The sequence below is a fragment of the Metschnikowia bicuspidata genome, assembly GCF_001664035.1.
Source record: "Metschnikowia bicuspidata var. bicuspidata NRRL YB-4993 chromosome Unknown METBIscaffold_4, whole genome shotgun sequence".
Lineage (NCBI taxonomy): Eukaryota > Fungi > Ascomycota > Pichiomycetes > Serinales > Metschnikowiaceae > Metschnikowia > Metschnikowia bicuspidata.
This window is the reverse complement of record NW_017387734.1, coordinates 910521-936345: the sequence shown is the minus strand read 5'-3', so window position 1 is coordinate 936345 and position 25825 is coordinate 910521. Positions and strand designations below refer to the sequence as shown.

General features: G+C 53.3%; 11 protein-coding genes across 11 annotated transcripts; 6 read left to right on the top strand and 5 right to left on the bottom strand.

Annotated features, from left to right (window-relative positions):
* The first annotated feature begins 242 nt into the window (after window positions 1-242).
* NOP8 (Nop8p) lies at window positions 243-3137 on the top strand. The gene has a single exon (XM_018856056.1). It carries the CDS (start codon window positions 669-671, stop codon window positions 2748-2750), a length of 2082 nt encoding a protein of 693 aa, XP_018711005.1. The 5' UTR covers window positions 243-668; the 3' UTR covers window positions 2751-3137.
* A 1031-nt stretch (window positions 3138-4168) lies between these two features.
* Window positions 4169-5626, top strand: METBIDRAFT_43675 (dolichyl-P-Man:Man(5)GlcNAc(2)-PP-dolichol alpha-1,3-mannosyltransferase; the record flags this gene model as incomplete). The annotated part of the gene is made up of 1 exon (XM_018857685.1): window positions 4169-5626. One exon carries the CDS (start codon window positions 4169-4171, stop codon window positions 5624-5626), a length of 1458 nt encoding a protein of 485 aa, XP_018711004.1.
* Window positions 5627-5869: 243 nt separating this feature from the next.
* FLO8 (Flo8p) lies at window positions 5870-8251 on the bottom strand (the record flags this gene model as incomplete). The annotated part of the gene is made up of 1 exon (XM_018854231.1): window positions 5870-8251. One exon carries the CDS (start codon window positions 8249-8251, stop codon window positions 5870-5872), a length of 2382 nt encoding a protein of 793 aa, XP_018711003.1.
* Window positions 8252-9520: 1269 nt separating this feature from the next.
* On the bottom strand, window positions 9521-10676 carry METBIDRAFT_32481 (uncharacterized protein). The gene is made up of 2 exons (XM_018856055.1): window positions 9632-10676; window positions 9521-9565 (listed from the first exon to the last, which is right to left on the bottom strand). Exon 1 carries the CDS (start codon window positions 10349-10351, stop codon window positions 9974-9976), a length of 378 nt encoding a protein of 125 aa, XP_018711002.1. The 5' UTR covers window positions 10352-10676; the 3' UTR covers window positions 9521-9565; window positions 9632-9973.
* Window positions 10677-11178: 502 nt separating this feature from the next.
* Window positions 11179-12227, bottom strand: METBIDRAFT_199779 (uncharacterized protein). The gene has a single exon (XM_018854916.1). The coding sequence runs from the start codon at window positions 12119-12121 to the stop codon at window positions 11369-11371; it is 753 nt and encodes a 250-aa protein (XP_018711001.1). The 5' UTR covers window positions 12122-12227; the 3' UTR covers window positions 11179-11368.
* On the top strand, window positions 12227-12754 carry METBIDRAFT_199761 (uncharacterized protein). The gene has a single exon (XM_018854915.1). It carries the CDS (start codon window positions 12333-12335, stop codon window positions 12600-12602), a length of 270 nt encoding a protein of 89 aa, XP_018711000.1. The 5' UTR covers window positions 12227-12332; the 3' UTR covers window positions 12603-12754.
* A 153-nt stretch (window positions 12755-12907) lies between these two features.
* On the bottom strand, window positions 12908-14008 carry GLE2 (RNA export factor; the record flags this gene model as incomplete). Its single annotated transcript, XM_018858957.1, has 1 exon — window positions 12908-14008. One exon carries the CDS (start codon window positions 14006-14008, stop codon window positions 12908-12910), a length of 1101 nt encoding a protein of 366 aa, XP_018710999.1.
* Window positions 14009-16638: 2630 nt separating this feature from the next.
* Window positions 16639-19671, top strand: METBIDRAFT_12473 (uncharacterized protein; the record flags this gene model as incomplete). The annotated part of the gene is made up of 1 exon (XM_018854230.1): window positions 16639-19671. One exon carries the CDS (start codon window positions 16639-16641, stop codon window positions 19669-19671), a length of 3033 nt encoding a protein of 1010 aa, XP_018710998.1.
* Window positions 19672-20218: 547 nt separating this feature from the next.
* On the top strand, window positions 20219-22609 carry METBIDRAFT_78844 (uncharacterized protein; the record flags this gene model as incomplete). The annotated part of the gene is made up of 1 exon (XM_018858956.1): window positions 20219-22609. The coding sequence occupies one exon, from the start codon at window positions 20219-20221 to the stop codon at window positions 22607-22609; it is 2391 nt and encodes a 796-aa protein (XP_018710997.1).
* Window positions 22610-22892: 283 nt separating this feature from the next.
* METBIDRAFT_78843 (uncharacterized protein) lies at window positions 22893-23951 on the top strand (the record flags this gene model as incomplete). The annotated part of the gene is made up of 1 exon (XM_018858955.1): window positions 22893-23951. One exon carries the CDS (start codon window positions 22893-22895, stop codon window positions 23949-23951), a length of 1059 nt encoding a protein of 352 aa, XP_018710996.1.
* Window positions 23952-24013: 62 nt separating this feature from the next.
* METBIDRAFT_22916 (uncharacterized protein) lies at window positions 24014-24712 on the bottom strand (the record flags this gene model as incomplete). Its single annotated transcript, XM_018855220.1, has 1 exon — window positions 24014-24712. A coding segment is annotated over one exon (699 nt), but the record flags the coding sequence as incomplete, so codon positions are not given.
* Between the last annotated feature and the right edge of the window lie 1113 nt (window positions 24713-25825).

Sequence of the window (25825 nt, the reverse complement as noted above, 5' to 3'; positions counted from 1 at the left end):
TCACCCAACTTAGGTATCCTGGGAAATCAGATGCTGAACATAGCATGTTGGGAAAAGGTGCTGTATATGTTGAACCTATTAAATGTTACAACATCAGATGAAATCTCTAATCTATGGTTTTTAGAGCGACACAGCACCATTAGCAGCCGGCTGCACCCTGGCCAAAGAAGCCTCCAGCAACTCGGAATCACATGCTGCCACAAGGCGCCGTCTTTCCCAGCCCTATTTATTTCCCACGCCCGCCCCATTTATTTCCCAAGCCATCCCTATTTATTTCCCAAACCGTCCCCATTTATTTCCCAAACCATCCCTATTTATTTCCCAAACCATCCCATTTATTTCCCAAACCGTCCCCATTTATTTCCCAAACCATCCCATTTATTTCCCAAACCATCCCCCATTTTTCCAGGCCATCCCCATTTTTCCAGGCCACCCCTTTTTTCCAGGCCACCCCTTTTCCTCTCACACCACCCCTCTTTCCCCCGGCCCCATGGCCTCTCTCCCGCCGCCCCCTCGCCCTGCCGGCCCAGGGCCGCGCGCCCCATCGCGCCGAAAAAAAGAGCCATGGCGCGCCGCATCGCAGCGCCCTTTCTCTCCTCCATCAGGCCCGCCTCTTTGGAAACCACCCCTCCATCAGCACCACCCCACCACACCCCGTCCCCGCCGGCATGAGTGACCCCGCGCCCGCAGCGTGCCGCCGCCTCCACATCGGCAACATCTCGCCCGCCCTCAAGGAAAAGGCCGCCGTGCTCAGCTCGCGCTTGGCCAGGTTCGGCCGCATCGTGCGGCCCCTCGAGCTCCACTCCAAACCCGCCGGCGACCACTACTTCGGCTACGTGGACATGCAGCTCGGCGACCGCGACTTTGCCCGGCTCCAGGCCGCGCTCCACGGCATGCTCTACATGGGCCGCAAGATCAGCATCGCGCCGGCCAGGCCCGCCTATGACCAGGCCTGGAAGAAGGACCACGGCCGGCCGGCCGGCCTGGCGCAGCCGCTCCTCAAAACCAGCGCCGCCATTGCCGCCGCCCGCGCGGCGCGGATCCGCGAGGCGGCCACGCCGGCGCCCCGCAACCGCGTGTCCGGCGCGCCGCTCGTCACGACCAGCGTCATCGGCGCCAACCACTCCAGCATGGGGTACCAGAAGTCCGCCCACACGTTCCAGGACGCCAGCGGCAACACCAAGCACAAGCCCCCGGCGCACGCGTTGGCCGGCCCGCGCTCGTACGGATGCACGTTGCAGCCCCGCGCCGGCTTCCGCCAGCAGTACTCGCACACCTCGGGCCACGGCGACGTGGTGCCGGGCCGCGTCCGGAAAACCGCGCGGCCGCCCGCACACTTCGTGCGCCGCCAGCAGACCATGCGCGTGTTGGTCAACGGCGAGCTCAAGCAGATCCGCTGCTACAAGACCAAGTTGTGGGGCGTGGAGCTCCGGCCCGTGCGCGCGTTGACCCACGGCTTCGTGGACGGCGCGTGGCGCTCGGGCGACGGCCACGTGGTGGAGCGCAGCGCGGGCCGCGCGCCGGAACCGGGCTGCGGCATTTCGGGCGCCCAGGCCCTGGGCTACGGCGGCCTGGCCGCGGCTGCCCCGGCGCCCGAGGAGGCCCTGGAGCCCGCGGCTGACGAGCGCTCCAAGAACAACGCCGTGTTGGCCCGGCTCTTCTCCTCGCTCGACTCCCGCAGGCAGGCGCCCCTCGAGCCAGACGAGGCCTCGGACGACGAGGCCGTGTGCTACGACAGCAAGGGCCAGCGGACGGTGCGGCGCTTCGACTTCGAGGCCGAGGGCGTGTTGGCCTTGAGCGGCTCCGACGACGACGCCGCCGCGCCGGAGCCGGCCGCGCTTGCGCAGTACAAGGCCTCCCACGAGCGCCCGCCCGAGGACGTCTACTACTCGGAGAGCGACGAGGGCAACGTCCTCGACATGGACGACTTGCAGCGGCTGTGCACGACGGAGGCCATCAAGACGCAGTACGACGAGGAGCACGCGGGCGGCGAGGGCGCGTCTTCCTCGGGTCTGGCCCCCGGTCTGGCCCCCAGTCTGTCCTCCAATCTGTCCGCCGATCTGCCATCCGATCCGTCATCTGATCCGTCATCTGATTTGTCATCTGATCTGTCATCTGATCTGTCATCTGATCTGTCATCCGATCTGGCCTCCAATCTGTCATCCGATCCGGCCTCAGATCCGGCCCCCGGCTCCGCCGAGGACGCCGGCGACTCCCAGGACCCGGACCCCGTCGAGAGCGACGAGGACTTGATGCCCAAGTTCACCGCGCCAGAGGCCCCCAGCACCACAGAGACCCTCCGGTCCTTGTTCAACCAGAGCCAGCAGGACGCGGCCGGCTTCAGCCTCGCGGCCCCCGAAGACGACATCGACAACGAAAAGCAGGCCGTCGAGGAGGCCGAGCGCCAGCGGCTCCTCGAGCAAATCAGGTCCAAGCAGGACGAAGAGAAGGCGAGGCTGGACAGCAGGCACACGAACAAGCGCAAGTTCGGTCTTTTCTGGAGCCATGCCGAGTCGCCGTTCTTGCAGACGCAGACCCAGCTCGGCAAGATCGGCCTGTTGGGCCAGAGGCTCAGGCTCCCGGGCGAGCCGGACGACGATGCCTCCATGCGCGAGCTCGCAGAGGGCGAGGAGGACGACTACGAAAAGTGGTTCTGGTCCGTGCGGGGCGAGGTCGGCCGCGAGTGCAAGAAGAAGAGACGAGAGGCCACCAAGAACATGAGGAAGAGAAACGTCCGCGCTTATGTCTAGCCTCTCCCGGCACCGGAAGAGGCTGCGTGAAGCCGGCTTCCGGTGGCACGCATGGCTCTGTCCACGAAAAGTATGCACGCATGGCTCGGTCCACGAAAAGCAAGCAGGCCATAGGCCCTTGCTGCAAGACGACGAGAAAACTGCAAACCCAGTCTTGAGATCTAGCGACGTGGCGTTGGTCTGCAGCAGATCGTTGATCATTCCGTCTCGGTGACGCACGGCGAGAAGCGGGGGCCATGCTTTGAAGAGCCGGAGACCTGTCCATGTATCACTTATACGTGCATGTTTGCGACTGCACTGCACCAAACTCGACTAATGTATGATTTCCTCCCAGAAATATCGTAAATATCAAACCCCATATGTATACGGAACCACGCCCAAAGTAACATGGGGCTTCACGCCCGATGCCCTTACGTAAATGGAATGTGCCATCAACCAAAACTAACGCTTCTGCCGCAGGAGCTCCTAAGTGACTCGCTCGCATTAAAGTGTCTCAAGCTCATTTCAAATCCTTCTGGGAGGCAAGCTGTGGATGCGGGCTCTAGCTCCAGAATCATCTCTTGCCCCATCGGGACCCAACTCTTGGTGGTCTAACCCTCAAGATTGCACTGGGCAAGCCATTGTCACGAGCACGTCTCCTCGGTCTATGCGAAAACCATTCTTTGATGGCTGCAGAGGAAAGAAGCCGTTGCCTACAATCACTAAAATTGGATCTCGCGACACCACTCATCTACTATACAATTGCCCTAGAGTGCACCGGAAGATAGCTTGAGCTTTAGTGCTTCCAGAAATAGAAAGCCCTACCCAAACGGAGTATTTCACAAGGCTCCGAATCACCATGCGGGCGATACTAATAAATGAATCAACCACGTGTTATACCATAGGCCCCATCTCTATCAACAGTTTTGACCTACAGACATACACATACATCGCCAAAATAAGCAGAAATATTCTTTCAAGATCTCTGATCCAATAACTCATCTGGCGGGCAACACCGACGTCGAAGCGAACTTGATATCACGCCCCAAGAAGCTATTGCACCCAGACGAACCGGCATCGTGGGTCTCATGCAAGTCAAGACTCCCTTTTCCGTCGAAAACGTAAACATGCCTGGGAGAATTCCTATGGCTGGTGATATACCGATACTCCTACACACCTCAGGCTGGCCGAGGCCTTGTTGTATATCCACCCCGAACATCCATCAGGCCCGGTGCTGATAAGCCTGCACCCGCGCACATGTCTGGCACCGCGACTCATCTGCTCACAATAGATTCCACAGATGACATCGGTGTTGTATCCTGTGGCAATCTTCTGATCATCCGTCTGGCAATTTTTCTGCTCATCCGGCTATCAATTCGTCCGCTCCCGTCTCGCATTTCTCTCGTCAAGTCTGATCGTCCTCCTGAATACTCGACATTATGGCCCAGGCTGAAAGCAGTGCCCGTAAAGAAGTCACAGCGTCGGTGCAGCCGGACCAGCAACAGAAAACACCTCCAGAGCTCCCGGCCTTCACAGTGAAAAACGTGGCTCTTGACATCGTCAACGGCGCCGTGGTGCTCGTATATGAGCCGGCCGTGAACCGAGCCGTGGTCCCCGTGCTAGTCTTTTTGTCCTCGATGATCTGTAAATTCATCATCAGTCACGTGCCGTATACGGAAGTCGACTTTTCCACTTACATGCAGCAGGTGGAGCTAGTCAATGCAGGGGCACTCGACTACTCGCAGATCGTGGGTGACACCGGCCCCGTGGTGTACCCGGCTGGGTTCATCCAGGTGTACCAGACGTTGTATTGGCTCACAGATGGCGGTGCCAACTTGCGCATTGCACAGCTTGCCTTTGGCTATCTTTTCTCAGTGACGGTGATCTTCACATGTGCCGTGTACACGATGGCCGGGGATTTCCCCCCGTGGCCCCTCTATTTGCTTCTTTGCAGCAAACGGCTATACTCCATATACGTGTTGCGCATGTTCAACGACTGCTTCACGACAATCGGCGTGCTTGCTGTGATCCTCATTCTCCAGCAGGCATCGTACTGGGCGCCGCGGCTTTCGGGCACAGTGACGTTTTGGCTTTGTGCCGTGGCCGCAGACGTGTTCAGCATGGCCCTCAGCGTCAAGATGAACGTTCTTCTCTATCTCCCCGCATTTGTGATTGTGGTGTACTTTCTTGTCGGCGAGCGCTTGTTCCACTGCTTGGCCGTCGTGGCCGTCATTCCCTTGGTGCAAGTGCTCATTGGATGGAGGTTTCTTTTGCCGTTGTTCTGGGACGACGAGGCCCGGTACTTGCGCAGAATGTATCTCACGCGAGCGTTCGATTTCTCCAGAAAGTTCTTGCACACCTGGACCGTCAACTGGCGCTTTGTTCCTGAGGATATGTTTGTGTCCGACGAGTTTGCTCGCTACTTGTTGGTGGGCCACGTGGCGGTGTTGCTTTTGTTTGTGGCCACGCGGTTCGTGTCGCCACGGGTCACGCAGAAATCGCTTTGGCACTTGGCCAAAGATGGGCTCTTCCGTCCATTCAAGAACACACGGGCGTCCGGCAATCTTTTTATCCAGCAGAGTTCTGGCCCGAGGTTGATCTTGTTGACGTTTGCCGTGACAAACCTCGTGGGCATTTTGTTCTCGCGGTCCTTGCATTATCAGTTTCTCTCGTGGTACCAGTGGCTGTTTCCTTTCATGCTCCATGCTGCAGGATGCAATGTTTTCACCGGGGCACTCATTTTTGCTGCCCACGAGTGGTGCTGGAATGTGTTCCCGTCCACCGTGGACAGCTCGAAGCTTCTTGTCGCCATTCTCGCCGTGGTTTTGGTTGCAACATGGTACAATGCTGACTACTACTTGGGGGGCAAGCCGAAGGCCCTGGAGACTAAAAAGTAAGTATATTGTTTTTTGCCATAGTTGGGCCGAAAAGTATATGCATAGAATTGCAAACGTTTGTTTGGTGACGCCAGAGCGGCCTGCAATGGGAGACCTGCGGCCGTCTTGCTCCACTGGAATGGAAACACGAATCCAAACCCACCGTGTACACCTCTTCCCGCATCTGCCCGCAGTCCAGTGTCCGCTTGATGAATAATTTTAATTGTGGAAAATTGTATGTCTTTCCAACCGAGAAAAACCGTATCAATCACCCTCGATAGGGTTTCCCCAGCTGAAAGTCGAAAGTCTATCGTTCAAGCCCTCATCCCCGCCATCTAGAAACAGATTAAAGTCGAAGTCGATATCGTCAATGCCGGAGTTCACCCCAGCGTTGAAGAAGTTCACGTCGTTATTGCCCGCCGGTCCAGCCGCTCCTCCAATGATCTCGACGCTCCCAAGAGTTGGTTGGAATAAGGCTGAGTTGGAAGGGGGCACTTTGCTCGTAGAAAAATGGTCATATGTCTTGCCATCTGCCATATCGAGATTGACGGTGTCCAGCTTCGGCTCCTCAGCATGCTTGACTTTCGGAGTGGATTTCTCCTTCTTTGCGCCCGGAGCGTGCTTCGCTGCTTTCTTTGGAGAATCACCGTTGTCTAGTTTCTTCTTTTTCTTGGCTCCCTCGGACTCGGTAGTCGGTGTGGGCCGCTCTCTTTTGACCTGCCCACCGGCAGCTCCTCTCCCGTTCACAACACCCTTAACGTCTGTGCCAGCAGACTGTGGTGTGGTTGCGCTGGTTGGTGCGTTCTGTTTCCTCTTAGATGCCGGCTCCTTCTTTGTTTTCGTGCCACCGGCGCCCGGCGAGACTTGACTCTGCATGCGCGGTGACGGCCTGGCTTGCGCCTTGATTTGTTGATGAGGCATCATCTGCACCGGCTGTTGGACTTGCTGCATGGGACCGGGGCTCTCGGAGGTGCCGTTGGATCGCGCGATATCAAGACGCTTTTTGTTCTGCCGTTCAAGCATCATAAGCTGCATTTGATAATCCTGCAAGGCATTGGAGTTCTGTCCAGACGGTCCGTTGTTGGCCATTGGAGCATTCCCCATTGGCATGTTGTGTCCGGGTCCTGGTGCGTTACCTGTAACGAAGGAGGAAGACATTGCAGCACCGTTGACCATATTGCCCTGGAAAGGCACCTGCGCCGCGGCAAGGTTTTGGGACGGCATGGGGCGAGTACGCATCTGGTTCATCCGCTGGCCGTTGATGTTGACCGGGCTGTTGCCGTCTGTGGGAAGAGGGTTTGCAGCGGCGGCAGCGGCGGCGGCGACGGCCGCAGCAGCGGCAGCAGTAGAGTTCTGGCCCGGGTGCTGCTGGGAGACAACGGCCTGTTGCCTGAGATTGTTCATTTGCGTCTGCGCCTGCTGCTGTATGCGGTTTTGCGCCTGGGTCAAGCCTTGCTGATGTATGAACATCTGCTGCAGTTTCATGTTCATTGGCATGTTATTCATCGGCTGGTCCATGCCCTGCGGGACTGGGTGCTGCGGATGGGGTGGCGTGTGGAGCGGGGCTTGTTGAGGCGTTTGGTGCGGCGTTTGCTGCTGCTGCTGATGTTGTAATTGGATGTGCTGCTGCTGCATGTGGGAGAAGTTGGTGTGTGGGGGTAGCGGCGGGCCCTGGGCCGGGGGCTGGTTCAACTGTGGCTGGCCCTGGAGCTGCAGAGGCTGGTTCTGGAGGTTCTGGAACTGCTTCTGCTGCTGCTGTTGTTGTTGTTGAAACTGCTGCTGCTTCATCATCATCTGCATCATGTATCGCTGCTGGCGCGGGTCCATGTTGGGCGGCGGCTGCTGGGCCTGGAGCTGGCGCTGGAGCTGTTGCTGTTGCTGGAGCTGTTGCTGTTGCTGGTGGTGCACAGTCATCTGGGGCGCGGGGCCCAGGGGCCCGGGAACGCCGTGCGGCACCATGTTGGCCATGGGCGGCTGGGCGGCCGTGGGCGCAAGCATGGTCTGCGGGGGCTGCGTGGGCGCAGAGGCCGAGTGGAACGGCTCGTTTCCCTGCCGCTGTGCCACCATCTGCATGTGGAGGTACTGCGCGGCGGCGGCCGAGGACGGGCCGCGGTCGTTCTTGGCCTGGTACACGTCCCAGAAGACCTGCCACCACTCCAACAAGAAGCCCTGGGGCGCCTCCATGCGGAGGGCCAAGCCGGGGAGATTGTGGTCCTCGGCGAACTGGGCCACGGAGAGCGCCGGGGTGTGGGGCGTGGCGGAGGCCAGGCTTGCGGGGCCGGGGTCCTTGTCGAACAAGGTGGCTGCGGCGTCCGCACGGCCCATGAGGGCAGGCGACGTTTGCGGGGCCTGCTGCGCTTGGCCCAGCGGCACCAGCGGGAGGTCGGCCTCCAAGGCAAACAGCCGCGCGGTGTCGGGCAACGTGCTCTTGACCAAGAACTCGTACACGTAGGCGTTCAAGAGCTGGCGGGGGCTGGAAACGTTGGAGTCGGAGACGCAGCGGGCGCTGTTCATGGCGACGTGCGGCGGCTGTGTTGCGGGCGCCGGGGAGCCGTGCTGGGGCATGCCCATGGCGGCCTGGGGCTCGGGGCCGGCTGGCCCTGGCGGCCGCTTGCTGTGCATGTGCGGGGTATTGTGGATGCTCATTTGTGGTGAGGGGCTCCAGTGGTGCTGGTGTGCGGAGGAGGTCGGGGCACGATTAGCGGGGGCGTTGCTGTGTGTTTGGCTGTGTGTTTGGCTGTGTGTTTGGCTGTGTGTTTGGCTGTGTGTTTGACCGTCTAGCTGTCTGTTTGACTGTCTTTTTGACTGTCTGTTAGTCTGTCTGCTTGTCTGTCTGTTTGTCTGCTTTCTGACGGCCTATTTGTCTGTGTTTTGACGGCCGGTTTGTCTGTTTTTTGACGGCCGGTTTTACTGGTTTTTGACGGCCTGTTCAACTTTTTTTTGACGGCCTGCTCGACTCTTTCTTGCCGGCCTGTTCAACTATTTCTTGCCGGCCTGTTTCACTGTCTGTTTCACTGTCTGTGTGGTGTTTTATGCCCGCTGTGTCCTTTTGTTGCTTGTTTTCCCTTTGTTGGCTCGGGCGGACGGGTTCTCGCCTTTATCTATGGGCACGACGCACGGAAGGAGGGCGGGTCGAAAGGCGGCACAAAGAGCGCTGGGCGGTGGGCACAGAGAAAGGGAAATGGCGGCCTCCGGGCTAAAACGGCAGCGGTCCAGGGCGCAGGCGGGTGGCTGGGGCACTTTGAGAATGGAACCCTTTGAGTATGGCCGTATGGGAAAAGATGGCGCAAAAAAGCCGAGGAGGACCAGGCGCTGTTTTTGGAGGTTTGGCGCGAGGCCCCGTGCCCAGGCCGCACTGGCTGATGCCGGACGATAGTGAGATCGCCTGCGTGAGGAGAAGTGCGCTTAGCGAGCGAGTGGCGCGGTGCAGAGATATTACGAAGAATTGCAGGGCCCGGCGCCGCGGCGTGGAGATTTGGTTTGATGGGCGGTTTGTATTTGATTTCAAATTTTTTTTTTTTGATGAGTTGCTGGCGTTGATGGCTGATGGCTGTTGTATTTGTTGGTGGGTGTATTTTTTGGGGTTTATACTTGGTGGTGTTGATGGGCTGGGGGTGGTTTATGCTTTGTTGCTTCTGTTGATTTGTTCGCTCTGTTGACTTCCACTTCATCTCGCTGACCTCGTTAATGATGTCGCTCTGTTGACTGCCAAGGTATTTAGTGTGCCCAGTGAATTTTGTTACTCTGTTTTTTTTTACTGTTTTTTTTACTGTTTTTTTACTGTTTTTTACTGTTTTTTCCATTAATTTTTTAACTCTGATTCTTTGACCCTTTTTATTCACCCTATTTCTTCCACTAGTTTCATTCACCCTCTTTTTTTATTACTCTGATTCTTCCACCAGTTTTTTGCTCTGATTCTTGGACCAGTTTTATTCACCCTGGTTTTTTTAATTCTTTTTTGCTCTGAATCCTCCACTAGTTTTTTACTCTGATTCTTTGACCAGTTTCATTCACCTTGTTTTTCTTAGTTTTTTTTTACTCTGTTTCTTTCACCAGTTTTTTGCTCTGATTCTCGGACCAGTTTTATTCACCCTGATTTTTAATTCTTTTTTACTTTAAATCTTTCACCAGTTTTTCGCTGATTCTCGGACCGGTTGTATTCACCCGGGTTTTTTTAATTCTTTGTTACACTGATTCTTTCACCAGTTTCATTCACTCTGTTTTTTATTAGTCTGTTTTACACTGTTTGTTCACTCTGTTTCTCCTACTGCTTTTCTTTACTCTCTTTCTTCGACTTTCTATTCACCCTCTCTGTCTTTTTCCTCTCTCTGTCTTGTTCCTCTCTCTGTGTTCCCCTTTCTGTTTTGTTCATCCTCGGTTTCTGTTCCGTGGCTGGGGCCTGCCTCTGCCAGTGTTGGCGCTCGTTTGCGTGCCGAATTCCCTGGGGCCTTCTTCCGCGGGTTCGGTGCGTGCTCGGTCCATGCGCGTTTTTCCTGGGCTGGCCACTATCGCCGTGGTGGTCACGTGAGCGGGCGGGCCTGGGGCCTTCGCGCAGGACCGGTTTTTCCAGGTGTGCCTCTTGTCAGGGTCTGTTTTCATGTGTTTTGAGTTCCGATTAATTTCTCTGCTGTGCTTTCTTTTATTTTCTGTTTCTTTTGGGCTCAGGCTATTTGGGTTCTGGTTATTTGGGTTCTGGTTAATTTGGGGTCTGTTTGTTTCTTCGTTCTGTTTATACCGTCTGTTCATTTCACTGTCCTCTCTGTTAATTCTCTCTATTGTTCTCGTCTCTCTGTTAACTTCTCCATTCAGCCTATTTTCATTCTGCTTATTGTTTCATTCTGCTTAGTTCTTCATGCTGTCAATTCCGTCTCTGCTCAGCTCTACTCGCTTCGTCTCTGCCCGGTTCTTCTTTCTGGCTCTTTCGCCCGCCGTGCGGCTGACGGAAGCTTCGGTAATTATTGGTGGAGGCAGAGGGACAATGAGTCGCGTATCCGAGTTACGGCCCGGGCCGGTGATGCGCTGTTGTTCTTTGCAGGGCCGTTGGCGAGGACCATCTATCTTCAGCTTTTTCTCTTGCTTTTTTCTGTCCATCTTCATTTTTGACCTCCCTTTCTCCCTCCCTCTACACCTCCCTCTTTTCCTCTCTCTCCCCTCCCCACCAGCCACCGCCGCACGTGACCTCGGCTCGGCCTTCGCGTTCGCCAGGAAGCGAGCACCGCGCAATTACAACTAATATCCATTTAGTCACATACAACCTTGTACATACAATACCAGACCCCGACCATAACTAACTGAAACCAGAGACGAACAAACGATTATCCGCAGCACTACTGCACCCTGTCCCTGGTTTTTCCAGACCGAACAAAAAACTTAAATATCCTCTAGTAGAACATCCCCCGCCGGCCGCGAACAGCGCGCCGCGGGGCCCTCCACCCACCACCTCCGACATGACCCTCCGGGTCTTTCTTTTTTCCTTTTTCCTCCTTTGCATCCTCTTTTCTTCCTTTGTCTTATTCTTTCCTCCTTTGTCTTCACCTTTCCTTCTTCGTCTTCAACCTTCCTCCTCAGACTTCAGTTTCTCTTCGTTCTTTCTCCTTCTTCACTCCATTGCTTTTCTTTCCTTCTGTTTGTTTCTGCGCTCCCCGCTCCTCGGTTCGCTCTCCTCCTGGCCCGCCCTCCGCCTGGCCCGCCCTCTGGGCTCTCAGAACGGCCCCGCAAAAACACCAGCACGGAAACACACCCGGCCCGGTTCCAGCGCGCTGGCTAGCCCCACACGGCCGCGTCGCCCGTCATGCTTTTGCCGCTGTTGCCCCAGATGTTCGACGACGTCGAGCTGTAGGCGGAGCCCAAGATCTGGCGGGGGGAACTGAACATGGGCAGGAAAAGCAGCCCGTGCGAGCCCTGGCCCGAGAACTCGCTGCCGAACGGGTCGAACGTGGCCAACGCGTCCTGTTTCTTCGCGTCCATCAACGCGGGCGAATCGCCGAGGTTCCCGACCGCGCCGCCCACGAATACCTTCTCGTCGTTGAACACCTGCGGGATGTGGGGCGTCAAGCCCCCGGCGCCCAACGGCACGTGGAACCCGGCGGCTGCCGGGCTGCCGCCAAGAGCAAGGCCCGAGGGCCCCGAGGCCCCGCGGTACGTGTTGCCATAAACATCCATGGCGGGCGGCGGGTTTTGGTGTGTCTGGGGCCGCTGGTTGTTGGGCGCGTAAAAGCCGTACTTGCTGTTCGCAAAGAACGCGCCGGCACCGGCGCCGTGCCCGGGCTTGCCCGCGGTCTGCTGGCCCGGAACATGCGGGTTCAGGAGGGACCCCATATTGGCCGGGCCCATGAGGCTGTGGCTGGCGGCGGAAAGCCCCATTTGGGGCAGGTTTCGGGCCGCTGTGTTTGTGTTGTTGCCGCGCCGCCCGTAGTATGACAGCGGCTGGCTCTGGACCTCGATAAGGGCCCGCTCGACGGTTTCCACTTGGCAGGCAAATGGCTCTGAAACGAGTGCTCGAGGTGGACAGGTCATTTTGGCATCGACTGGTCGTTGTGCTGCTCGAGAATAGTAGGGGGACAGAAAAACGACAGGCGCTGAGAGTGTGGGCCTGGTGTTTGGAAAGTCCGGCGGGATGTGCTGGCGGCGTGTTTATGCTCCGTCTGACTCGTGCGTTCCGGGATGAAAATTTGACCGGGGCACGTTTGTTCGCAGACGAATGTGATTGATTCCCTGCCCTCGCGGGATGCACGGGTGCGCGGGCCTACGTGTTTCCTGCTGCTTGCGGCGCACGGGCACCCTGGTGGTGGCACTGCACGCTGCTCAGGCGATGTGCGGCTTGCATCCAATGGAGACGAAACCCATGGCTGACCAGGGCAGGGGCCGCCAGCACACAGCAAAGGGCTGGCGACACCCGCACGCCACCTGCTCTGCACGTGGCTACGTGCGTTCTTGGGCCTGTTGTATTCGTGTTATGTTTTGCGTGCCGTGGGGTTTGTTTCAGTCCGCCACGTGACTCTTCCTGTGCTCCACGTGACTCTCCATGTGCTCCACGTGCTCCTTCTCTCTCCTTCTGTCTCTCGCCTGTCTCTCATTCCGCATCGGCTCTAACTTTTCATGTACCTCACCTGCCTCGTTCCTCGTGTTTCTCCGTAGTGTCCATCGAAGGCTGTACGTGGCCTCACGCTCATCTGGTGGGCGGCATTCTAACCTGCGGTGGACCAACCTTCCCCACGGACAACAGCTGCACTGGCCACGTGCGCCTGCAGCAGAGTCCCGGGAAACGTGCCGGGCCACATGGAAACGCTCGTCTCTGTGCGTCTATCGCGTCTTCTTCTTCTGCTTAATCTCCTCGTCCTTCAGCGGGTGCAACTTCACGTCTGTGGGGTAGTCGGGCCGGTTGCCCTGGTGGCCCTGGGACCAGTCGTAGCCCCTGGCGTACGCAAAAATGCTGCCGTTCCGGTTGAACGCCGTGGCCGTGATGGGCGCGCCCACGTTGGGGAAGTTCTTCAAGCGCTGCTTGGCGTCCTTGTCCCAGAAACAGAAGGTGCCGTCCGAGCCCGCGGTGGAAAAGGTGCCGTGGATCGGATGGAACGAGATGGCGTTGACCGTGTACAAGTGGGTCTCGCTGGCGCCTACCGCCGTGGTGCGCGGGGGGTTGGCGCCGTTGGCGCCCTTGCGGTGACAGCGGAAAGAGAAGCCGGCCTTCTGTTGCTCCGCATCGTCGATGTATTGGATGGCGCACCGCGCCTCGATGGACGCTATCGCGTAGCCGTTACCCTGGGGGTAACACGCGATGGACCGCGTCTGGTACTTGAGCGGCGACATGATCGACTTGAACACCTGCTGCGGGTTGGTCAAGTCGATGATGGCCACGTGCCGCTCGGCGCATCCCACCACCAAGAGCTTCTGCGACGAGTCCATGCAATACACCTTTTCGGGGAGGTTGATCACCGACACCGGCTGCGGCGCCCGCATATCCCAGTACTTCAACGTCTTGTCCCACGACCCGCTGACCACCACCTCCGTGTTGGTGGGGCCGCAGAGCACGCTGCGCACACAGCGCACCGGCGCGTCGTGGGCGCCGATCTGCTGCAGCTGCTGCGACGCCAAGTCAAATAGCTTGACCTGCTTATCGGCTCCGCCGCTGGCGATGCGGGCGCCGTCCGCGGTCCACCGCGCACTGAACACGGGGCCGTCGTGCTCGAAAAGCGCCCGGCCCTGCGAGTTCCCGGAGTTGGGGTCGATGTCGTAGATGCGGACCTTCTTGTCCCAGCTGGCCACGGCAAGCATGTCCAGCACGGGCGAGAACGCCAAGTCCGTGACGGTGTCCTCGGGCCCGTTGTTCAACGTGATATCGTTGACCAACTCCTGGCCCGTGGCAGCGCTGTTCTGTGTGGACGTCGAGTTGAGAAACGACATGGTGAAGAGTACTGTGTTTGGCGTTGCACTTCGTCTTGGCTTGGGTTTTTTCTCGGTGCGCGGTTGGTGCTTGCAGATGTACTGTTTTTTTTTTTGTTTTTTTTGGCAGGTCTCCGCCAGGACGTGTGGTTCGGAAGGCCACGAGCCACTGCTGTCTTAATTTTGGGTCTTGTGGGAGCTTTTGCAGAGAAGTGTATGATACCGTTTTTTTTTTGTGAGCCGAATATGATTTTCAGGCGTTGTAGGTCAGGTTTGGGTCTGGGTGCTGTACAGTAGACGCGCAGGACATGGGTCCATTAGTTGTGGGTCCTTTAGTTGTGGGTTCATTAATTCATAAAATCGAGACACTAATAGAGCCTTGAAGCTATTTTGTACATTTTCTTGCGAGAATATTGGACAATTTTATTACTCAAACCTCTCTTGTAGCACAATTCGTATACCTTCATTTATTTTTTCCTGCTGTTATCAGTAAAATTATCGCCTTTCTCAAAAATCTCAGAAAGAGCCTCAAGCGCGTGGAGAACATTCATCTTCATATAGTTGTTTTCTCTCAATCTTTGGCGTCCGGGGTACCTTTAGTTGTGGATCCATTAGTTGTGGGTTCATTAGTTATAGGTCCATTAGTTGTGGGTCCATTAGTCGTGAGTCCATTAGCTGTGGGTCATTCAGTGTAGCATCATCGAAGAGCAGCACCTTGTGGTTTTCAAAGCATTTCGTTATGGAAGGGGATGCATCAACTCGAGCATGGAACGAGGCATCCGGCTATCCGCTATGGACGGGGCTGCACCCTCCCATCAGATGGGCCCTTCGCCATGAGAACCTTTTATTTTAGTAGATGGCAGTTGTAATGTACACCAAAGCAAAACTGTATCGCAGATTAGAGCAGATTTTCAATTGTTCCTTTGGGATCTGTCCATTTTATGTTGAAGCCCACTAGTATTTGGTTTGGGTGTGATCCCGAGCCAACAGTCCGCAAAGTTTTTACCCAGTCTTTTCCATATGAGCTTTTTTGCAAAAAGGTAGATTAAGATGAGGAGAGACAAACTTGACTTTGGAACTCAAATGGCAAACTTCCGACCTGCCCTATTGCATTGCCGCTGTCACTGATACGTCCTATTATTAACCCGGACACGGAAGGAGCTCAAAAATCTCATACACCCAAAATTTTATTGCACACTAGCTTTTGGAGTTTCAGGATGAATCCTTCAAATAACCAGCGAAGCATGGTGTGTTGATGAACCGGCGGGTATAGACTCGCAGGTGAACAAGTCTTGAGGTTGCGAAAGTACAATTGTGCATCTAAGGATCTTTGTAAAGCGTGCCGTTTGATATCTGCGGTATTTGCCTCTGAAAGTTGATTTCGGACAAATCCTCGGGCTTTCCTGATACCTTTCTAGAGAATGACAGCCAGCCTTTACTTTATAATGTATTTTCATTCAAAATTGGGTGGGTGTAATTTTGTAATTTCTGATATTCCTGTCTGCATGTGTCAAACACTCAATTCTTCACCGACTCGATATAACCCACCAAAATGACCCCTAGAAAGGATGAATAGGAATAGGATGTAAAGCAGTATTACCCAGGTATCAAGCCGAAGTTTTAATGTCATGATGTGAATTATAACGCTTGAAGATTTGGGTAAAAGAGGAACTCACTATGCCGAATACTCATTTGAAAAGAATCGCATTGAAGCTGCAATTCTATATTAATGCTTGAGAAAGAACTAATTTGTGTGGTATCCTGGATTTTTCTAGTCGGCTTCAATTTGTGCCAGCTTTACTAGTCTTCCGGTTCCTCAGTATTTAGTCCACCATAACAGAATCTGCTCCACTAGATTGTCCTAAGACAAAAAAAAAAAAACAGACATGCCATGGTCATTTTGTGAGAGAGGCCCTAATATATCAAAATATTCGACACATTCTATATACGAGTCATGCAACTAGAGATATAGCTTTCAGCCGGCTTCCCGTCTTTTCATACTTCGGGCAAGTATTCCTTCACATAAAAGCAACGATAATTGTCATTTCCTCAAAATTTATAAGCAGAAAAATACGATGAGCTGGTGTCGGGGTATTGCTAGTAAACAGGTATCATGTGCGCATTTCAAAAAAAGGCTATATTCTTCACTTTTTCTCAATGCTTCAACCTAATAAATCGCAATCCGCAGGCCGGCCTGCTTTGTTGGTGACGCGCCCTCATGTTGCACCAAAATTAGGCTGCAAAGCTTGAGCCGCACTGCGAGATACGTCAAAACTCGTTGAGAATATTAACTAGCAGTTCAAGTGTAATCATTCAAAATAGCATCAGTGAGTTTCAATATCCCTGTGAGGCATCTCGGAATCTCTGAGCTTACTGTCCTGTTTTCGCAGATGCCCGACCATATTTTTAAGCATGGGGAAGCTTTTTTGTGGTCGGGGGCGGCAGACAAGAAGTTGAGATGAATTTGATGCCAGAACGCCTTGACCAAATTCCTATAAACAGTCGTCCTCCCTAGTTTTCGTACGAAAACACTCATACTTTTACAACAACTTATTTTTGGCAAAAAGAAAGTCAAGAGCTATCTGATTCTTTCGTTCTTTTCCACGTGGAAAATCTGAATACTGCAAGTCATTGGATTCCACGCTTCTTTCATGAGTCTGCCTAAAGAAATCGTGTCCTACCCACAGAAAGTACTTCCAATGTTGTTTAATTACTCAAAGAACATAGAGGTGATGAATGCCCAGCTCGCCCCAGACGGCCCGCCACTTGGATTCACTGTCTTCAGAAAGCCCAGCGCCACATACCTGGCCAAATTAGAACGTGCCACAGAACCTTTATCCAAGTTTGCTAGGGCCTCAGCCGTTTTTCGAAGCCACTGTCAAAAGAATATTAGCCGTTCGAAATCTCCTCTAGATGCCACTGAGACAGGATTGTCGAGAAAGAAGGAAAAACCGGAGCGCTCAGAAAGAAACAAGCCTGGGTGCAAGCAGTCTACTTGTACCCAAGGTATTTCTCTTTCAAGGGTCAAAAACAGAAACAGGGAAGCAAAGGATTCCAACAAAATCAATTTGCAGACTGAAAAGGCACTGAGAAAGGCACCCCATACCGATGCAGTTGCGTTCATTTGCCAATCAAAAAATTTGAAAAGCATATTACTTGCACGCTCACTCTTGAAAAAGTTGTCATTGGGATCTATCGATCGAAAAACTCTGATTCTTGTTGCCTACTATGTCTTGGTTACTGCAAAAGCACAGATTGCGAGAGCAACGAGGTTGCAAGCTAATGGCACTCAGGAACCATCTTTTTCAAGGCAGAGAGCTCAAAATGGATCGAAGCTAGCTAGGGCATTTTCCAAGGGCTGTTATTTGAACACTAAAGTCTCCTTGAAGCAAAAGCTCAGAAGAATCGCAAGCTTTCTTCCTACCACGAGAAGACTTGGCAAGAGTCACAATGTTTCTGAATATAAATCAGAAAGGGACGAAGTTCCTACCATTTACCTACTCAGAAGCATCAGTGACATTATTGAAGACATTGGAGACTTTGATCAGATTCGGGGAGCAGAAATCGATCCCTTTGGGCTCCGGGATTACATGTGCCGTTCTGAAACTATGTTTGACGAGCGCATACTGGTGGATATCCTCCCTGATTTAACAAACGTTTCAATTAATGCCGGGAAGAGCTCTTCGTCCCTCTCCAAAAAATCAGATGGTGATGTCGAAGCTTTCAACTTTGTGTCTGCAGAATGCTTAGACTCAACCGAACTTACTAAAGAAAAAAAGATCAACGAATCTCCTTCCTCAAGTTATGGTGGGCTTGAAGAGGAAAAAGTAGAACCTGCTGGCGCCACAGGGTACAGAACAAGAAAGTTCATACTGGAAGAGTGGGAGACGCTCGAAACAAACGTGAGCTGGCTTGAAATTGCAATTCCAGGTGCAGCTTCAGGATCTAGACATCAAAAAGTCTTCCCAAGAATTCAAAATTCACGTGGTTTAAGTGAAGAGAATTTATTTGTCAATCCTACTAATACTTTCCCAACTAAGCCGGAGACAAATCTTGACGAGGTGGACTGTGCAAGCATTACCTCATCCACACACTTGGTCGAATCTAAACAAGTGGTGGGGACTTCTTTGGAAAAGCTTGACTGTGTTGTTGATCCAGGAGCTTGTCCTGCAAAACATAACAATGAATCAGAAAGTCTGACAGTATGCTTGGAGCTCGAATTGAGTATGACCGAGTACGAGGAAAAGGAGGTTTCAGTCACTGGACTTTCTCATTGTTCCGGTGATCCAGAAATATCTATCTCTCCCCTTCAAGTTCCAAAATTGCCTAAGCTTCCCCCATTCTTGCATAGTTGCACCAAAGGAAATTGGACACGAGCAACATTGCCGCATTACATGCCACCAATTCAAGAGGTATTGGAATCCGCCCTGAGTTCAATCAACGAGAAAACAGCCGCAAGCTACAACGATTTGAAAACTTCAAAGTACGCATCTTCCTTGTGGAATGATGGTGACGATGTGTTGGAAGTGAATGACACTGACCTGATACCTATGAGCGGGGTAAAGTTCACGGCTGAAGACTCAAAGGCGTTTGCAGGTGAGAGCAATGTCACGGCTGACGAAGAAGGCACTTTTGTTAAAGCGCTCCTTGCAGAAGGCCTGCTTAATGATTACATCAGAGAGTTGGCAGCGCAAACCCGGCAAAGGCGCACTCACGCCATATCTCTTTGGACAAGAACCAGGTTGTTGCTTCTTGAGTTCGAGGAGGAAGAAACGCTGTCAACACAAAAGACAAGATCAGTCAAATTCGTGGACGCAGAAGACGACTGCTTATCGAATTCAGATTTGAGTGTGAGTTCTGAAGGTTCCATCACGGGGACCTCACGCCTTTCGGAATCGAACGCTACCAAGGGTGAGGGAGTGACAAAAACGACTAACGGAGAGTACTTGGGGAAGGAAAATCGTATTCTTACACTCATCATTGAAAACTATCTGCGCATTTTTCTGCACTTGATCACGAACATTATTTACCCGTGCAATGAAAAGATCCGAGTATTGCTCCAAAGTATCATGGCCATCAAGAGAACAGCGAGTGAATTGGACTGCTTGGGATCTGCCATATGTGACGAGCTTTTGTTTATCAGCTCGAATATGGATGGCAACGAAACAATCGACTGCCAATACTGGGAGACTAGAATTGAGCAGAGTCGCTGTGCGTTAAAAACCTTGGACACACGGTTTGATCAGCTTCACGATGACTTGATCTTGGTTCAGAAAAAGTTTGGGCATGTTGTTGCAAGCATTGCTGATGAAGTCAGTAAAATCAGCCAGATGAGGGAGCGGGTTTGGGAGAAGTACCTCCTGTTCTACACAGCTAATCGTGCGGGCATAGTGTCGGAGGACATCCACGAATATACCCATGCGAATGAGTACAAGAAGGCCACCACATGGCACTCTTATGTGAACACCGATGAGTTGAAGGCTCTACTCATAGAAAACATCAAGGCACTATGTGCAAACTATTTGTCCATGGGCGAAACGATGTGTCTGATTCACCAGGGTCTTGGCTATGTCAAGACGGCGTTGGCCTTGCACGAGCTAGACCAGCAGCAGAAAGAATCAGACCAGCGGGTCACAGCCATTGAAGTGTCACAAGACACATGTGGTCCATGTGACCAGGTGTAGAGGACTGTGGTGCGCTATGTCTGTGAAGGGAGATTTCACTGGGTAATATACTTTTAATAATTGCTAATAAACAGACTTCGACAGTGCGCGGTGACGGAAGTATGCGGCCGCGGATTCACCAATAAATGTAAGCAACGACGACGCAAGAGCCAGGGCATTGTTCCAGGAGACTCAGTCTTTTCGACTGGATGACCATTTTTGGTTTGGCTCTGCTGACTCAATTTTCAGCCTGCTTCCGGATGTCCCTGCTTTCATGTGGTTTCTGATCGTTCGACACGAGATACGCATTGGGGCCTGTTTATAGATCTTCTACATATAGCTGCATTCTTCTGTTTCTTTACTGAGAGGAATCGGCCAAACGGATACCAGCATTTTGGCTTTCTGCTTTGATCTGCGTGGTCGCCCTCAGCATGCGGCTCGCCCAGCCCGCTCCCCCGCATTGGGCGTGGTGCTCACTGACCGCCTGTACATTGAGGCCCGGCTCCAAATTCCAGTACGCCAGAAACCACCAATACCCCAAGGCCCTCCAGGAAAACCCCCCCGAGAAATGCCCACGATCCAATATCTGGGTCACGTGGACTTGGCCAGCACTGGCCGCGAGGACTGGCCGGCGGACGACACGTACGAGGACAACACGTACGTCGATTGGATGAAGGAATCCAGCCCGAAGGCGGGAGCGCATTCGGCGCCGAAGAAATGGACCGTTTTGGTCGTGATGTCGCTTGCGGTGGGGTACACGGCCGTGTTTGTGGACTTGGCCGCCGTGTGGCTCCACGACTTCAAGAAAGGCTTGTGTCTTTCGCGACTCGACGGGTGGTCGCTTCTAAACCCGTACCTGACCTGCCCGGCCGACGCGTGGTCCGACTGGCTGAAGGTGATCAGCAGGCACGACACGCGTGTGGCGCGCGTGTTGCTCGATTTCCCCATCTACGTGGTGTTGGTGTGTCTCCTAGTGTCGATGGCAAGCGTGATCACGGTCACGCGGGCGCCGCTTGTCAAGCAGAGCGGGATCTCCGAGATCAAGCTCATCATAGCCGGCTTCAACTACTACATGGACGAGTACTTGGGCGCGCAGATGCTCATGTACAAGATCGCCGGGCTCGTGTTGGTGGTCAGCTCCGGGTTCTGGCTCGGCAAGGAGGGCCCGTTGGTGCACATTGCCTGCTGCATTTTGACCATCTGCTTCGAGCGCATGTACGGGAAAAGCCGGCTCGAGGGTCTCCGGCGCGAGTTGCTCAGCGCCGCGGTGGCCACGGGCATAGCCGTGGCGTTCAACTCGCCCATCGGCGGGGTGTTGTTTGTCGTGGAGCTTCTCCCCTCGTACTTCACGCCCACCAAGCTCATGTGGAACTCGTTTGTGTCGGCCACCATTGCGTTGGTGGCGCTCTACGGGTTCAAGGTGTTCACGGACGGCAAGAACTTCGAGGACCACTCGTTGTTCGAGGTGCTGTTCGGCAACTTCAGCTGGCTCTTCATGGAGACGATCCCGTTCATGATGCTCGGCGCCGTAGGCGGGCTCTACGGCCACGTGTACACGCAGGCGTACTTGCGGTTCTCCTCCAACAAGTGGAAACAGGGGCTCTGGGCCCGCTTGGCCGCGGTCTTCGGCACCTCGCTCCGCAACGCACAGTACTTGGAGATCTTGTGTGTGGGCTTGGCCACGGCGCTCTTGACGTTCCCGTTGCTGATGACCAAGTTGCCGCTCAGCGCCTTGTTGAAGCTCCTCTTCACCGACTGCCCGGCCGAGAGCCTGCTGGCTGCAGAGTCCAACTCGGTCAACTTCATGTGCGGGTCGTCTGCGGCGACCACGGCCGCCAAACTCGCCTACGTCTTTGTGCAGGGCTTTGTTCTCTCGGCGTATAGCTACGGGCTCTCGCTCCCCGGCGGCATTTTGATGCCGTCGTTCGTTTTGGGCGGCACGCTTGGCCGCTTGGTGGGGATCCTCTCGCAGGCCATCCAGAACCACGTGGGCGCGGCGGCGTTTGCCACGTGCACGGCCAAATCGTGCATCGTGTCGCCGTCGTCGTACGCGGTCGTGGGCTCGGCGGCGTTTGTGCTGGGCATCACCAAACTCACGCTTTCCGTGGTGGTGATTATCTTCGAGTTGACGGGCGCCGTCACCTACGTGCTCCCCATCATGGTGGCGGTCATGACGTCCCGGCTCGTCAACGACCACTTGTGCGAGGAAAACATCTACGACGCCTGGTTGAGCCACGAGTTCAACGTGAAGAGCGCCTGTGGGCCGCCACACGTGAACCTGGGCAAGGGCGACGGGCTCTGCAACTTCGGCCACATCTCGGCGCGCTTCCGGGCCCGCTTGCCCGACGTGGCCATCGACTCGGTCATGGTTCCGCTTGCAAGAACACGGCGTTTCTTGCTCTTCCCCCGCCAGCCGTATTCGCTCGCCAGCTTGTACGAATACTTGGCCCACGACAACCACGAGGGGTACCCGTTGATCGCAAGCGACGCGCACCCGGTCAACTTGGGCTACTTGTCCAAGAAGAGCATATACCGGCTGATTGTCGAGCACATCGGGAACGTCCAGGAGGCGTCGGTCCTGCTTTGTTTCCAGGCGAAAGTGCCGGCGTTTTTGGCGGCCGAGCAGCGGGCCTTCGAAGCCAGGGTTCGAGGCAATACCGGCACGGTATACGAGGTTGCGGTGAGCGTCGAGCGCCCAACAACAATTGTCCAGAACACAGCGTCCTTGAAACAGGTGATTGAGCTATTCGAGAGGCTCCACTTGAACACGCTCACCATCAACGACTCCGCTGGCTGCGCCTGTGGGTTCATTGACCGCTTCATGCTATCACGCTTGATCCACCTGGGCTTCTCGGAGCTCCAGGAGCATCTCCCCGAAGAGGGCTCTGCTGGTCACGATCTCGAAGATGCGGGTGAAAACGACGAGAGCGATGCTCATCAGCTACTACGCGTAGTATAAGACTACACTGGGCACTCTTTAAGACTTCACTGGGGAATCTATTAGACTACACTGGGCACTCTATTAGACAGACCCGGCAACACCGCACCCTTGCCTTCGGAAACCACAAACTCAGGCCAATAGACATGGCCATTCGCAGCTTCAGAGAAACTCCGCACTTGTCATGGCTGTCCGTGATTGACATAGTCTCCGATTGGCACTGCTTCCCCAAGTTTGCACATACGATGCGCGCAAGAGCTTTTGGGACATCAAGCGAGCGCACGGCCAGGCACAATACTTCACCATGAATAACAGGCCGCCCTTGGGAACGCTTATCATTGAAAATGTCGACAGGCTTGGGCCCAATGCGGTAGTTGGCATCGACACCCAGTTCTTCACCGTCCAGAACTTCCTCAAGGGCATCAAGCTCATACCTGCAGGACACCATCTTCTCCACTATTCAGATTCGGTCGAGGATGGTGTTTCGATGAGGTACGCGTGGTGGTTTTCTGTCCATGACGGAGAGGCTTTGACCGTCACTTGGACCGAAGAAAAGGCCCTTTTTACCCCGCACGACCCACTGGGACTGGATCTCGGCGACGTCTATCAGTATATGGTCAGCTATCCCGAAGACCCCGGGAAGTGGGCAAGACTTTGTCAGTATATCGACTCGGAGGCCCTTGAGGAATACTTGCCGAGCCTGTCCCAGGCCATCTCTACGGCGACGCCGCTGGCAGAGGAAAACATGGTTCTTTTGGACGTATTGAAAAGCAAGAAGCTGGACATTTCAGTCAGTGACCAGTCGAACGAGGAACTCAAGTACACCATCATACAGCCTCAGAAGATGAGACTCCATGCCTTTGGCGAGCAGCTCACGCGAGACGCATTGGACCGGTCATGGTACCTTGCTGAGCTTTTTGGTCACGACATCGATCTCTTGCTTGCTGAAATCCAGGTATCGTTCATTCATTTCGTGGTGCTATGCAACTTGTGCTCGTATACTCAGTGGATGAGCCTTCTAGCGTTGGCTCTGACTAGTAAAAAGTACCTCCGGTGCCACGCGGAATTCTCTCTGCGACTACTTGACCTCTTGCAGGCGCAACTAGAAACTTTGCCTGAGAACTACGTCTTGGAATCTCTGGGCACACACGTTGTTGAAAGGGGTGAACTACAAGCAGTTTTCAGAAACCTCAATGACATTTATGAAGGCAGCACGTCGTGGCATCAACTCGTCTCGATTGCCCAAAGAAGGTTTGGATTGAGCACGACCGAGACAAGCATGCTTGACGAAAACCTGTTTGAGGTCTACGATCTTCTGGGCCACGATGAAGAGGACGAAGACGCACCGGCACTTGTGTTCTGATGCGCAAGGTATTTACAAGAATCACACAGCGAGCCAAGTATAGTTTACTTTGATTTTCTGTGTTTGTTTGCAGGCGAAAGAACGCCCAATTTCCGAAGCCTCGCGCGCTCCTTGGCCTCCCATAGTTTTTGCGTTGCCTTCAATTTAACCTCTTGGTCGACAATCTCTCCGTGAAGGACATCCTTGCCCAGGTTTAGAAGACGGGTGTAGTCTTGTCTGTAAACTTCCTTCTGATCCATGCTCATCTGTCGCCAGTCTGTGCCCACCTTTACACGTCGCTCCTTGGGACTGAGGTTCTCATGCGTCTTGTAAGTTACCGCCATGTAATAGTTCCAAGCATTTGTGAAGGACACAGCGTTCTTGTTAATTTCTTTATGCTGCTTGATTTCCTTTGTTCCGTCAAGCCGGCGTTTCCTGCGCTTTTCATCATCTGCCGAGATCTCTTCCGTTTCATCATACCTCAGCTGTTGCAAGTACAATTTCATGTCTTCTTCTCTGCTTTTATCTGCCATCGTTCTCCTCTTGAGTTTCGGAACTTGATTCGCATTAGCCGTTCTTACCCACTCATCTGCGTATTGCTGCACCGTGTCCCAGTCATGTTGGTCCAGCGGCTCGCCCAATTTTTCTTCAAGCACTTGGTTCAATTGAAGCTGGGTCCAACCCCTCACCACATGTGTTTTCTTTACAAGCACCCATCCAAACTTCGTGAATACTCCGTTATAAAGGTCTGGGCGCGTTTTCAGTTCGATGACGGACGAGCTGGCAAGTCTACGAAAGGAGAGTAGCGCACGTCCAATTGGATTGAGAGTGGGCCGAAAAAACATAATTGTTGCGAGACGAAAGGAAGAGTTCGGGGAGTATCTCTGGATTCAATATTCGGTACATTTCAAGTAGAGATGAAGGCTTGAAGATGCGCGGAGGAATGGCTATCACGTGACATCCAATCTTCAAGCTTTTGGGCATCTGGCAAGTACATTGGTTAAGAAGTTAGCGTTGATTATCGAACGTGTTGCCCTATGGATTCAAAGGCACGTTTTTCAAACACTCGATATCTCATGGCTTCTGGGGAATCCTGTGCTTGATAGACAGGGCGTCAAAGAAAGAATTATTAGGTAGATCACTCTATCAATTTCGCCCGATACGTGAGAAGTGAGGGGTCATGTGCACTTACGTACGAATAAATATAGACAATAGTTTTCAAATAGTTAGTGAGTTGTTGGAAGAAGAATAATTCTGGTCTTGCAAAACATAACACTTCAGTTATTCTTAAAGGTCGGATAGGGGCCGCGAGCAGATGCCGAGAACATGAATCTTCATACATCGCAATGCGAAAGGAGCTCCACCGGCACACGTGTGAAAAATAGCAAGAAAGTACGGTTAGAAATTGTCGCATCTGGCGACTAGAAGATGGAGCTCACTTTTTGTTGACTCAAACTATCCCCTGCTGCATATGGTCTCGAGGTCGTGGACTCGAAATGCTAGGCATATGGGTGATACACACAGTGAGTTTGATCTGCTAAAGCTTGAAAATTATATTTCCTAAATAATATAATTGTTTTTATATGTTAGATTATGTACTAGATATCTTATAATACCTTTTAGTATTTCATTAATTGCTTTATTACATATTACTAATTTTAAGATTTTATAAATAACATAAAATGTTATATTTTTATAACACATGATTTATGAATATAGATTGTTTGTTATTACTTTTCAGTATGAAAATAACATCACATATTATCCTGAATATATTTTAAGCATGTATAATTTTGCCATATTCCGCTTAAAACAACCAGATTATCATTTAACTTCTCCTCTAACGTAACAAGTTTCTTATCGTATTCATAGATACTTCCATAAAGATTGTCTAC